The 15,183-nt window shown below is 31.0% G+C and overlaps 1 protein-coding gene across 2 annotated transcripts in view; it reads right to left on the bottom strand.

Annotated features, from left to right (window-relative positions):
- Window positions 1–516: 516 nt before the first annotated feature.
- LOC129221414 (erlin-2-B-like) overlaps window positions 517–15,183 on the bottom strand; it is a 36,845-nt gene continuing 22,178 nt past the window's right edge. For both annotated transcript variants that reach the window (XM_054855897.1, XM_054855898.1), the window contains 6 exons: window positions 14,655–14,787; window positions 7,539–7,630; window positions 7,366–7,455; window positions 3,820–3,899; window positions 3,382–3,534; window positions 517–768 (listed from right to left, as the gene is read on the bottom strand). In XM_054855897.1, coding sequence (XP_054711872.1) covers window positions 724–768; window positions 3,382–3,534; window positions 3,820–3,899; window positions 7,366–7,455; window positions 7,539–7,630; window positions 14,655–14,787 — 593 coding nt within the window. In that variant the 3' untranslated portion in view covers window positions 517–723. The remainder of the gene's footprint in view (window positions 769–3,381; window positions 3,535–3,819; window positions 3,900–7,365; window positions 7,456–7,538; window positions 7,631–14,654; window positions 14,788–15,183) is intronic.

Below are 15,183 nucleotides of genomic sequence, written 5' to 3'. Positions count from 1 at the left end.
AACACTATGTACGGAACTATGCAGATTTTTACTCAGGGGTCGAAATGACCCCCGCCGTATTTCTAGGTATGCAAAGACTGCCTTAATTCTGGTGTTAAACAATTGAACTTCATGATAAAATCAATTAAAAAAAAATTCAGTCCAGTCAGCAAAAATTGCTAAAACGTCTAAACATGACTAAATATATAACATCTAACATGAATCATGAGTAATAAGCTGATGACCAATTTTTTTCCTGTTAATATATTTTCTTTATCATTCATTTTAAATTGCACAATGAATGAGACAAAGTTTTTTTCTTTCAGATAAAAATTGCTTCACAGAATCCAAGGTCTCCGATCACACAAAAAGTTGGTGTACTATGCGTAGTTTTTCATATTATGAGCTTTTTATTAGTGCTCTCGTCAGTTTTCAAATTTTTGTTCTTTATGTAGTCTCTTGTCAATGGATTCCATGAAAAATGTTGGTCGAGGAAAGTATTTAAAAACCCCAGACATCATCTCAAAAAACACAAAAGAAAAGAATTTACACTTTATTTTTATATAAAATTATAAAATCTCAGACAAAATTTGGAGCATTACAAGGACTTCAAAAATTAACCACAGGAATTAACAAACCCAAGCAATTTACAAAACAAAAACCTCACACCCTTTTACAATCCTTTTTGCAGATGTCATTAACGTATTATAACATTAACAATGTTTCAAACACAACCAGCTTTTCTCATAGGTCATTTCCAGAGATTCTTCCGTGCATGTCTTCAGTGTCCTTGAAAAAGAAACAAACTCTGAGTCTCAGAAATAACTGGGATGAAATTGCCAACTTTGGTAATAAAAAAGTATAATTTAGCAAAAAAAAAAAAAAAAAAACTGTTAACTAAAAATAATAAATAAATAGCTAAGAATACAGATGAAAGATGCAGCAAAAAATAAATAGATAATTTTTAATCTTAAAATTGTGGAAATACTCGTATTCATAAAATAGAAATCACGTGAGGTATGCAAATATTTTACCTGACAATTTTTAGCTTGAAAAAATGATGTTGATAGTGGAATATTGGTATTTTCTGTTATACATTATTGTACTGGCAAACGTAACAAAAATACATTGGATAAACAGACGTCTTATTCTAATTCTTGACTAGAAAGTCAAGGTATGACGGGAGAAAATTGTTTCTACATTTGAACCCATTGCCTGTTTGGTGATATTTTTACAGTTGAAATTTTAACCCTAACACCAGTGGATTAAACCTTAACTCCAGTAGATAGCGTTAATTGTTTTGGTTTTTTCCTTTTCCTAAAATGAAAGTCTTACCAGTAAAGCAGTTGTCACTGGATTGAGTTCAGCCTTGTCACAATAAAGCCTTTCCCTGCATGTTAACCCGAGGGTATGACATACCCACCTCTTCATTTTCAATCAAATTTCTCCCCACCTTTTTTTTTGGAAGTGGACAATTCCTTGAGTAGCTGACCCATAGGTCATAACCTTGAAGGGGTAGAAACGGTGGGGACATTCTAAAATTAGTTTCTTTGGAATTGACTTCTACGGGTGTATTGATAGACATCGGTAAACGATATTTATCCGCGTTCTCATTCCTAATGTAATGTAATATAAAATTAACTTTATTCAAATTAGAATAACTTCTCAACTCTTTCGGCACGTGTAAAGTTTCAGTTTTAGGTTGGCATCCTTGATGCCCAATCATATGCAAATGAGGCAAGTATAAATAGTGAACGATTCCAATCGTTCTCTCTCTCTTCTTTTGTGTTCGTCAGCCTCTTGTGCGTTAGGTCCGATAGGTGTTGGGGAGTTGCGAACTCCGCCTCCACTTATGGCCGGGTTTTTTTCTTAAGAACTTAGTTTTGTTAGTTTATTCATTTTAGTTACTATGGACCAATAAATTTTTGGTAAGATTTTAACAAGTTTCCAATGTTCATTTCTTCACATTAATATTTGATTCTGCACCTTCCACTGTGTGATATTATCTCTGCTTGTATAAGCATGTAACATTGTTGACTGACTTACGAAATTTAGCCCTTCGGCTTTTCGTTTAAACATCGTAAGTTATCATGTATCATACCCTGCGCGAGTATTTCTGCTACAGTTCTGAACTAAAGCATACGCAATGCTTCCAAGAGACTTGAAATTAAAACTAGGATCTAGTGAAGACATTGCATCCCCTGCTAAAAAAAGCAAAGTCAATGTACAAAAGCTGTACTGAAAGCCCCAATATAAAAGACAAAAACCAAATTTGAACTCGAAAATACTAAAAGACCTCCTTGGGTATGAGATACCCTGCGCGAGCACTCCTGTTTGTTTTAGTCAAGCGAGCAATCTTGGGTTAAACATCAACAAAACATATTATCAGACTATCATGCCGTGGCGGGAGTTTCATTGTTGAAGCACGCTGGTTACTCGATCATTGGCTATTATTTATATGAGGATTACAAAAAAAAAAAAATTCTATGTAGTATGAAACTGGTACTAAGAAAATACTGGTGGTACTAAGAAAAGAGAAACTCATACAAATCACTAAAAATCCAAGATCATTTCGTGGGGTGAATACTACAACTAGATAACTACAATTCATTTTTTTTAATACTGCTTTGAGGGAAACAATAAATGAATGTCTTTTCAGGATTTTTATAGTGTGAAGAAGATTTGATTTAAAAGTTATTAAACTATTTCTAAATTTTATTTAACTAGAAGTATGTACATCTTCTTTTGAACAGAAATTTTTAACCAAATTGGAATTACTTTGCTAAATTTGTAGTTACCTAGTTGTAGTACAGAGCCCACAATTTGTTCGGCTCTAACCCACAAAAGGGGCACCCCTCCCTCCCCTCTAACCCAAGAACAAAAGTATTTCCTCCTCCAAAGAAACTACTTTGAAGAGACTGGAAAGGATAGCCCACCCATTCGGACGAGCAGTTTTCTTTTACTATGAAACATTACTTGTTAGTCGATAATTGTAATTAAAAATCATGATTCACATAATGAAAGTATTACTTATTAATTATCTCCTTCTCCAGCTCTCTGTCATATGCTCTGCAGGAAAGACCTTTTAGTAATTTAAAGCGAAGCTAGCTCTCAATGGTTGATTCCCTTTAAAACTAAACAGGATTATTTTTGCCAAGAATCTAATAATTTAATTTCATATTTGCTGCAATATATCCCAATCACCAACAAACTGTGCTAATTTAAATAATTATCTATTTTGCAAGTTTGTCAAAATATTCTAAAGTCATATTTTTTTAATGAAAATTTTCTCTAAAGAGTCAAAACTAGAAAATTTTCAACCTTTTTAAAACTAACACAAAAAAAAAATTAGAATTACTTCATTTATAGTTTCAAAAAGTAAGGAGAGAAAAAATAACTAACAATGTCTGCAGCATGAACCATTTTCTTTTGCTCTGATGCACAATGACTAGAATCCATAAACATTTTTGGCAATTCTGTACCAAAATAAATTTTACTATTTTGGGATATAGCTTCCAACCTTTTCAGCTCCAAATACTCTGGGGTGAGAAGCACCTGAAATAAAAAAAAAAAAAAACATCAAATGAGTAAGAAAACAATTAGGTAACAGCTTCAGTGAAATAATGATAACTGTTGGATGAGAAGCTAAAATGATGGAAAAGAAGTACAACTTGGAACAATACGAACTCCCTGAACCACGCCATAACTAGTCATTTACCCTAGTTATTAAACAAATACCAAAGCAAAGCTAAGAAATGCAGCAAAATAAAATTATACCCATTTTTTATCCAGAATTATGGAATGAAATCCATTTAAGAAAAAACGAAAAAAAAAACTTACTTTATTGCCATCAGCAAGTTGCTTTTTGGTGTAAGATTCAGAATCTGCTCTTGTCTTCTGTCTTGAAAATGCCATGTCATCTAAAGACCAAAAAAACAAACATTTAGAGTAATTGTGTGTACATTATAATGTTCAAGGAACATAAAATGTGAAAAAAATGTTTTTTAAATCAAAACATTATCTCTTTTAGCTTGCACTAAAAAGTATGAAATAAAATACACATACTATCAAATTCGATGATTAAAAAACATTTGTTTTCCTCAATTGTTGCTGATCCCCCAACTGCATGGGGAATATAACTTTCAATGGAAAATGACAGCTTGAACATATCTTATGTTACAAAAGTTACAAAGCAACTGTCCCCCCCCCCCTCCCTTCAGGACAAGGGGTCATTATTTTAAGCTATTTAAATCTCAGGCTAACATGGATATTAGGAAAAATTATTATTTTAGCAGGGTAGTGGAACCTTAGAACAGCTTACCGGAAGAGGTGGTAATGAGCAAGGGAGTAGACAGTTTTAAGAGGGCCACTGATCTTCGCTGGGGATTGTAAATTGACCAAGACCAGTCTAGCTGGGCCCAGAGTCTGTTGCTGATCGTCACTTCTGTATTTGTATTTCTCGAGAAATCCTTAAAAATGGTGAATTTTTGAAAAGTATCCCAATACTTTTGGTCATATAGTGTATGTGATCGCGTAACTCAATGCTTACAACTCAAAAATTACATTTAAACTTAATACCTCTATATTCATTCCAAAGTGGCTATAAAAATTTGACAGATGAAACATGGGCAGTATAGTAAAAGCTATTCATATAAAGTTGTCTAGTTGTATACCCCCTGTTTCTTCTATCAAAATTTTAAATTAAATGAAATTTTTGACAATTGTAATCAAGAAATAATACACTCACTAAATTTTTAGTGTGAACCAAACCTACAAAAATACTCTTAAGATCAAAATTTTAGTTGAAAGTTTTTTTTTTTTTTTTGGAAATCTGAGGTGAAAGATTTTGAAATTTAAAACATCCTTATTAATAAAAAAAAACTAGCATGTTGTGGCCATTACGAAACTTTCTTCTATATTTTTCCTTTTCCTGATCCCTCCCCATGCTTGACGAGGAAGCAATATTCCCAACAAAAACGAAATGACACATGCAAAAACTTGACGACCATCCCAATGTCTGAATTATTGTAAAAGCAAAGCAAGGAGCAAAAATTGAAAGTTATTTTAAAAGCCTTGCTTGAATTAATTACAAATATTTTATTTATTAACAAACATAAGATGGCAACAGTTAAAAATTTTAAATCGAGATAATATTTCCGATCATTTCCATACAATTAAAATCACGAGAAATACGCAGACGACAATCTATTACGATTTATCTTTCTTATTGTTGCATTAATAAAACTATTTTTATTCGCAAAAAAAAAAAAAAATCAACACTTCTTGGAGCGATTGGAGTCAAAATTGAACCAAAGCCTGTTTATGTATGGATTCACATATATTCCAAATTTCAACCAGAACGTAGCATTACTTCTTGAGATAGGGTACTCAAAATGGAAAAAAAGAACGGGCGATTGCGCTGCCCCCTTTTTAGCTGTTGACACCAAAATAAAATCGGCTCTTATACCTACTAAGGACTACTTGCCAATAAATTTTTCTTTCATTCCGTTCATTATTTCTTGAGATACAGCAGTCACAATTGACGACGAAAAACGTTCTATAGCTCAACCCCCGTTTGAGTTATTGACACCAAAATTGAATCAACACCTGTTCCTGTTAATACCAACATATGGACAAAATTTTGTTTGATTCCGCCAGTAACTTCCTGAGGAATAGCAAGCACGCGTAACTCGAAAAACGTCCCATTGCTCCACCCCCTTGGAGGAATTCGCGCCAAAAACCAATGGGCACAAGTTCACATAGGGGCACATATGTGTACTAAATTTCGTTCGATTTCATGCAGTAGTTTTTGCTGTAGAGCGGCCACAAAAAACTGGTCACACACAGACGTGACACACACACACACACACAGACATTTTCCAAAAATAGTCGAAATGGACTCAGCACACCTCAAAACGTTCGAATCCGTCAAAATTCGAAATTCGAAAATTTGCACGAATCCAATACTTTCTTCTATATATTAGATATAGAAGAAAGTAAAAAGTGAGTGCAACAAAAGTGTATTCACTTTTGTTGTAATTTACTGCTGTGGGCAGGTAAACCGCAGTGTCGATATAAATGAGATTTTGAGATATTTGAAGAAACGAGTTTTGAATTCCCTACAAACTACAATAAACTGTTGGAATTTGCCATTCTTTCTGTACTTTATTTTCAGCAGAAAAGAAAATGCAAGTTTATACAATAAAGCTAAAATAACATAAAATGACTAAAATGCTCTGTTTACCTTCCCCACGCAGTATAAATATATTGCCCATAAAGTGAGAATAGCTTTACAGCAAATCTGCTATTTTGTGTGCTCTAATTTAAAAATAATTTCGAATAAGTACAGTACATTGTACATCCTAGTTCAATATCACCATAATCAAAAATAATTTTTGTTATTATAAAATGATCAAGTTCTGGTTATATTAACACTTTGAACATTGAGACCTTCTAATATTTGATGCTGTATTTATTTAGTTAACATTAAGCTAATTTGTATTTTAAATATTTCGTACAATTAATGAATTACATGAGGGGTAAAGTGAAATAGATTAATTTATTTACTCATGCAATCATTTACTAAATCATGTATGCATTCATTTTTTCTGTAATTCATTTATTTTTTCATTTAGTAATTCACTTACTTTTATTCAGTCATTCACTTATTTTCTTATCCATTCACTCGTTTTCTCACTAATTTTTCTTCATATATTAATTAATGAAATTTGTTTATTGTTTTATTTTCGTTTCATTTGATCAAAAATATGTTTTTTAATCAAATATAAAATATTTTGTTGGAAAAATATTTAATTTTTCACTTTACCCCATAAAAAAAAAAGAAAACTCCCTCCCCCCCCCCCCCTTTTTTTGAAGGCGCAAATTTACTACTAAAAATAAAAAATTATGTTTCAATGCAAGTTTTATCATAAAAGACAATGTTCCTTCTTCATATACTACAATTTTCAAAATGAATTTCCAATTTGTTCATTTTGAAAAAGCTCAGTCATCTTAACTATTTCACTTTGCCCCACATTCCCCCACAATGTAGTAAACACAGAAATCACAGAAACTCAAATCAAGAACTTAATCTAGAAATACTTTGTTGAGTATTCTGCATTCATTAAAATTTACAAAGATAATATATTTAATGACAGCTTTACAATTAAGAGAAGGTATGAGATCCTACAGGATCAATTACTGGCAGTATTAGCTTACATTATCAGTAAACAAATAAGTTAATTTATAGACCATCCCTTATTTCAGAATTACATTGAGAAATTCATTTATTTTTTTGTTGTAAAATAACAATAACAGAGGGGGAAAACATACAACATTCATTTTAATATATTATAGTTTTTTTTTTTTTTAATTTTAAATAAATACCTTCAAGCAGAGACATCTTTTTCAAAGATTCTTTTTCCATTATTTTTTGTTCGTATTGGATCTTTGCAACTTCAGCATTTTTTTGAGCATCTAAAAAACATCAATATGTATGAGCGTACACAAAATTAGCAACAATATAAAAGCCAACTGCAAGAAATAGTATGATTCCTTACCAATAACAGCTTTTTTTCTATCTGTTTCTGCATCTTTTTCCACAACTTTTTGCCTCTGAACAGCTATTAGCAATTTTGTCTTCTCACTTTCCCTGTGAAACGCAAATAAACATGCTGATTATGAATTGCTTATATCATGTGCTACGTCGTAAACATTAAATTGCTAAGTATTGATTTTTAGGAACAAAACTGGGTGAGAATGTCCTTAAATCACTGGTACGGATTTCTATTAGAGTGGAAAAAAAGCCACAATTCGTATTCTATTAGGCCATTATATTTTTGTTTCTTATCAAGCTTTCTTGTGCAAAAACATAACAAAACTTACTTTCTATGTAACTCTGACAATGTATCCACCCGTTCTTTGGCAGATTTATAAAAAATTCCTCAAGAAAATTTTAAATTCTAGCATGTAATTAGTGTGTGAAAAAGCAGTCATTTCTTGCTCAGTAACATCATTGTATAGATGAATTTTTAAATTTTGATTATTTTTTATTTCTCGGACATACTCTGGACTTTAACAGTAGATAAATTTATCCCCACAGTGAAAAAGAAATTAAGAGTTGAATGCTTTGACTTGTAAGATATGTTTTTCCGTTGCACTTAAGGGTCATTCCGTGTCAAATCAACACAGCGATCAGACCTCACCCTCTCAGATTTTTATGAAATTCGGTAGAGTTTGTCTTTATGTAGACATAATAAAATATAAAAAAAATTTTGAAAAATATGAAATGGTTTTGAAAATATAGCGCTGTAAAACTACCAAAAAGGGGTCGAAAAACGTGAAAGAACCAATTTTCAAAATGACCTAGAATCTTTTCTAATTAAGATAGAGAGTTGAAACAAGTTTCATTTGAGAGCATTTTTAATGACCTTTTCAATGATATGCAACATGATTAGGTCTAAAAACAAAATATTTTAGTTAAATTTGAATTAAATTTTAAAATTTAAATTTCTCAAAATGCGCGTCTTTAATTTTTTTCAAAATTTTTTTAAAAAATGCTTATACACTACTCAAATGGCTGTAGAAGTTTCAAGATGGGCTTATAATGGGTTCATGTTTAAAAAAATCATTGAATAAACAACTGTTGGATCTACAACACAATTATAACATATAATATAACATGGTTTTAGTGTTAATAAAATATTTATGCATAAAAAATAAATAAATTATTATAAATGTTTATTCGGTGCTGACTAAAATGCCTGAATGAATTTGAAAGTGGGCTTATAAGTGGTTCATATTAAAATAAATCATTGAATAAAGCAGTGATAGCACAAAATAGGTATTAGATGACATGCTATAGGCTCTAAGAAATAGAAGGAAAAAATTAATAAAGCCTATTGTAATTATTTTTCTAGCAAATAATTTATTTTGTATTAATTTTAAATATAATTATTACCAGAGCATACCTTTACTTGAAAGTTTTGAATATTTCAATAACTTGTAGAGTTTCAATTTCTGGCAGTGTGTATGCTCTACCTGTTGGAGTCATTGGGTTTACTTTACATAATATTTGAGTGACTGATACCCATAGTGTATCTGGCTGTGTTGGAAAAGAAAAAGAAGATGAAGGTCCTGCTGGATGAAGGAAAGTTACTTTGACTTCATCAGTATCTTCATTTTTCTCAAGCACATATGCAAGCCACCAGTTATGTTCATATATTACACATACATAACCTTGTATTTCTGAAAGTTTGAGCCTATCTTCTGAAGAACTTACTTTCTCAATAACAAATTCTGCTGAATGAGAAAATGTTTTGACTTTGACTTTTGATGTACTAGACGCTACGGGAATAAATCCATGTAACTTCTGTGTTCCTTTAATGGTTATTGACTTATTGAAACGATTTGCAAGGAATTTTTCAGTGTTCATGTATTCATTTGGAGTGACATAAACGAAATTGACAGATGGACACATTTTTGTACAGCCCATTCATACAATTGTACTGGTGTTGTAATTTGATTATCATAAGGTCTCTGTAGGCTTGCCTTTGCTGCTAACCTCTTTACTGTACCACCAATACCATCACATGGTCCCTTACCATGTGCAGTAGCTGAAAAGTGCCACTCAGCTTCTATATTAAAATCCTCTTTGTGGAAACACAGGTTGGTAAAGTTCTTCTTGTTTTTGTACTGAGCTGCTGAACCGTCTGAAAAGTAAAAAATCTTCCTAATCTTGTCATCAAATTTTCCTTTTTGAAAATCAATCAGCTTTTTCTGAAAGCAATACACTGCCACTGTATTATGTTCTAAACATTCAGTTATAACAACTAAACTCATATGTTCAAGTTTTCCTGCACTAATATAATAAATTATGAATGGGTGAATTGTGGTTTGTTCACTTGCCCAGTGGTAACTTTGAGCTTCATCTTGTAGGACAAATTTATAGTTTTCAGAAAAGTCACACATTACTATAAATTCTGCATCTACTAATTTACTCTTAATTTCATTCAAAAATGAACTTTGCTGCTTTGCAATAAAATCATGCCGAGCAAGAGCAAAAAATTTTTCACAAAATAAATCTGTGAAGTCTGTTACAGATTTCTCTATAGTTTCCAGGTTGCAACGATCAACTGATATCCATTGAGGAAAAGTTATTTTTTCTATCATGTTTTCATCAAACGAATATTCCAGCATGTCTTTGATTTCTTTAGTTCCTGGACAAAAAGAGCATTTTCCCAAATAACATTCTATCGATGCAGGATTACATATAATTTTAGCTATGCAATGTTTATAAGTCTTCAGCTTACCATCAGTTAACAAATCAAGTTTTGCATTCTCAATCATCAACTTTACGTTTTGATGGGTGGTGCATACACAAACCGTATGAGTTCCACTCTGGCCAGCAAGTTCACAATTTTTCGGCCTTAGTTCAGCAAATTTGGAGAAACTTATCTTGAAGTTCTGATATTTATCTTCATAAGATCTATATGCCTCCATCAAATTACAGAGAATCAACCGTTTGGATATTTTTACTTTATCCCCATTTTCGGTGCGAATAGATATACAATCTTTCATTCCTGGTAATATTCTACTAATTTCATCACTTTCATAGAAAGCTCTTATATTATCTGCAATTTTAGGAGGAAGACTTTTCCCTGGTTTTTGATTTGGGCTGGCCAGGATACCTTTATCTTGTAAGAGTTTTTTTTTTATTTTCTTACCATTTAATTAGGAGCATTGAATTCCTGCATAATTTTTCGTATACTCCATGACTCAGGCAGGCAGGTAAGTATCATCAATTTGTTAACATTAGAAGAAGAATTTGTGAATTTAGTTTTCAAATTATTTAAAAGTGTTTCTTCAGCTGTTTCAGGCTCACTCTCAGAAGATGTTTCAATATTAGTAAACAGTTTGCATTTTAATGCAGTACTAATCTTTTTCATCTTATTTGCTGAATAACCTTTGTTTTCTGATTTCCTTTTATCAATCGGAGACTCACCCAATTCTTGTAAAGACACATTTAAGGTTTCAACAATTTCTGACTTAGGGGCAAAATTTGGATCACAACTTTCAGAACATCCACTGTCTTCAATATGCTGGCCTGAGTCTTCATTTTTCCTTAAAAGAGACAATTCTTTCCTGCAAGTATGGCAAATTTTAGCATTTTCTGGAACTCCACTCAAGTATTCTGTCATCCAGCCTGCAACTTCACGTAATTTCTTTTTGTCTCTAACGCAGTGATTATCCTTTTTAAATGGATTAAAACACTGTGCAGTCAAGTATCTTTGATCAGCCATATCTTAAATTTTACATAATAATTTACATTTTACCCTATATTTACAAAAACTTAATACTTAAACAACTTTTGTGATTACTAAATACATTAAATTTGGTATGTACAAAATAATAAGAATTTAAAAATAATAAGAATTTTAAATTAAAATTTCCTTGTATTCACTATAATACTGCAGTCAACAAAAACTCAATATATTCCCTATCTCTTTAACACACTCCAATAAAACACACATCTGACTTGGGGCTGATCAGAATTGACACTGAGCTTAAAACAAGGAACTGTGGTGATATACAAAATCTATCCAGACATGCACATTATAATGAAGCCCATATGTCAGACCTACATATGCCAGATGTAGCTTAATATAAACAAAGTTCTATTCCTTCTTGCTTGGTTATGCCTAATGAAACCTTATGGAGATCTGGTAACTAAATTTATTACTTTTTTCATCTTTCTTTCGCAACTATGTGAGGTCATCTTAATGACTACCAAATAGCTCACACACTCCCGCCCCCCCCCCCCTTTTTTAAATCTAGCAAGTTAACCATTCAAATAATTGATAACTTGGTTTTAATCAGTTGTATATATATATTTTTAAATAATAAGCAAGCATGCCTCAAAATTAATTCCATTACATTTCATAAGGTTTATTTATATTTAAAAAAAATTAAAAGCATAAAAAATACTTAGAACAAAATATTTATTGTCTAAATTTCTTACATTAGTTTATTTTAAAAAATGAAGTAATGATAGATTTAAAATTTGAGGTTATGCGACTGACAAATTTCACCCACATTTACCAGTTCAAGTATGTTTCAACAGGCAGTCCTGCCATTTAAGGAAGGTCGGGGTGGGGTGATATTCCTGAAATAGGAAGATTAACCAACTTACATGAAAATGGATGTGGTTTTTTGCTGTTTCTTGGTGTAATTTTCATTGAGTATCAAAATGAAGAACCTGACAAGTAACTAAATAAAAAAATACAATTAAATGGACTGCAAAAACTCTTAGAATCAGCTACTTGGCATTTAACTAGCAAGTAAAACCGAATTAGTTTCATCCCTTTAATAAATATTTTCTGGTACTAAAACCATGCTATATTATACGGTGTAATTGTGATGTAGGTCCAGCAGCGGTTTATTCAAATATTTTTTTAAACATAACCCATTGTAAGCCCATCTTGAAACTTCTACAGCCATTTGAGTAGTGTATAAGCATTTTTTTAAAAAAATTTGAAAGAAATTGAGGACGCACATTTTGAGGAAATTTAAATTTTAAATTTTAATTCAAATTTAATTAAAATAAATTTTTTTCAAACCTAACCATGTTGTATATTATTGAAAAGGTCGTTAAAAGTGCTGTCACATGAAACTCACCACAACTCTTTATCTTAATTAGAAAAGATTCTAGGTCATTTTGAAAATTGGGTCTTTCACGTTTTTTGACCCCTTTTTGGTAGCTTTACAGCGCTGTATCTTCAAAACCGTTTAATATTTTTCAAAAAAAAATTATATTTTATTATGTCTACATTAACACTACCTCTGTACCAAATTTCATCAAAATCTGAGAGGGTGAGGTAAAATTTTGTCAAAAATTGTGTTGATTTGATGTGGAATGACCCTTAATAAAAATTAATTTGATGATTGATTCCTATAAAATAATTTGCCATATTGTAACCAAACCTTACAGCTAGAAATTAAAAATAAAATTACTTGAAATCTTCTTTTATGTTTGTGATAGAGCAAAAATAAAAGAAATAAACAAATTAGTAAATACAATAAGAAATATTAGTTTTATGAAGTAAGCTTTTGCCTAACTTTTAGAACATAGAATAAACTACTAATTATAATTAAGTAATAATAAAAAGGAAGTACTTTATTAGATAGTCATGGAATGTGAAAGAAAAAAAAATCTTAACAATATCATCTACCATTTATCTGACTTCTGAACGTTGCATTTAAAGATATTATCCATTTTCTACAAATGAATCAGGAGAGTTACCTGAGAAATTTTAATAATTCTGGCTTAATATATAGGACTATTATTTTAAGGTTCAAATAGTGAAAGTAATATTGAATAGCATATTTTTTGCTGCTTTTGATTTGAGAAGGAAATAAATGTCTGCAGGGGTAGAAGTGATCGACTTGTCACATATAGGACATTTTCCACAAAAAATATAGGACAAATATAGGACACATTATATGAATAGTTTCGCTATGAAAAAAGAAATAATACATACATATTATTTATTTATTCTGATCAATGATTTTGTTTAAAAAAAAACCTTCCAACAAAATTATAACTTACACCTGAAATGACTTTCCTGTAGTTTAAAGAATAATTTTTGAAAAAAGTGTACTTTGTAGACAAAAAAAAAAAAAAACAAAGTGAAATTTATTGATAATTAACACAGCAACTCACAATTTTTGCAGGGATAGAAGTGTCACAAACATAGCTTATATAAATAAATAAAAAGTCTTTGTGTTGAGAACTAACAGGAAATAACCAATGCTTTGTAGCACAAGCATACAGATATTTTGTTCTATAAAATTCCACAAAAAGAAAAGATTGCAAAAAGACTAATCATTCCGATCAGAAAATGCAATGAACACAAAAATATACCCGCGAAAAACGAAAACCAAAAAAAAACCACGCTGGAAAACAAAACAAACTGCTGTTGCCAAACGCAAAATTCTAAAACCAACTTCAGAATTCGTTCTCGAAACTCCACCCACTACAGTGACGTCATATTGTTGTAGCCAATGGGAGAAGATGTCTGTTGCACGATTTAGTGAGTTCTGTGTTTTTATTTGAAATTCGTTTGCACACGTACTTTTGACGAAAAATCCGAAGTCAGATAGTTTATTTACTGTTGTTTGAAAGAAATAAATTGGATAAAAAACAGGAATATAGGAAATATAGGACATTTTCCAAAAATATAGGAAATATAGGACGATTTTCATACTTTTTTTGAAAATATAGGAAATATAGGATATATAGGACCACTTCGACCCCTGATGTCTGAGAAGTAATTGAACTATGAGCAGCTAACTTTGCTCTAAGTTTGCCATTCAAAGATCAGCTCTAACCCAAGTTCTATAAAATGTGTGTCAGGATCCGTAAACTTATGGATATTGGCAATCACTAGGGCAGAGGTGGGCAAGTAATTTTAGTTGGGGTTCAGATACTTTGAAAACTTTTCATTGAGGTAAAAGAAAAAAAAAACCTCATATTATACACAAATTTTTAAATTGGTCCTACAATTGATTCTAAATTACAACAAAAAGCTATAAAAGTGGTGCTTTAAGGTATTGTTACCTAATAGGGTTTAGAAATGGCAAAGGTTTTTTTGTACAAGTAAATGAGATATACTTACATTAGTTCATAGTTTTTCCTTATTGTTTCAGGAATTTTGGGCTTTGTAACTCTAACTGCTTGTATAAATAAACCAGGTGCCATGTTATTTAAATCCTTTTGAAGAGCAGTCTTTAAATTTTCATCTATTTGATCTGTAAATAAATATCATACATTAAGAAATTCATTTTATTTAAAATTGATTTTTCTGAGCAGGTGTGTTTAAACAGAACCATAAGGAGGAAAAAAAAAAAGATTAAAAATAGCACAGGTCATTGTAAATCTTAAATACATAATTTATTTATTAGTAATTTGGGTTGAAAATTTAAAGTACAGTTGAGTGAATCTGTGTGAATAAAAAGAATAAAGTAAAAAAATCTTCTACAGATGTTATCTTAAAGAAAACATTTCATAAGCATTTTCTGATTAAAATTTGCAATAGAGTACTCAATGATCATTAAATGCGATAAAATATTTGCTAGCAAATTATTTGTAGGTAGACCTGAGCTGTAATGATAAGTTTAAGAGTTGAACAGAAGGGAGGAGGTGTG

This window comes from Uloborus diversus, chromosome 4 (genome assembly GCF_026930045.1).
Source record: "Uloborus diversus isolate 005 chromosome 4, Udiv.v.3.1, whole genome shotgun sequence".
NCBI lineage: Eukaryota > Metazoa > Arthropoda > Arachnida > Araneae > Uloboridae > Uloborus > Uloborus diversus.
Note: the sequence above shows the minus strand (reverse complement) of the source record. Positions and strands in the feature narration are given on the sequence as shown.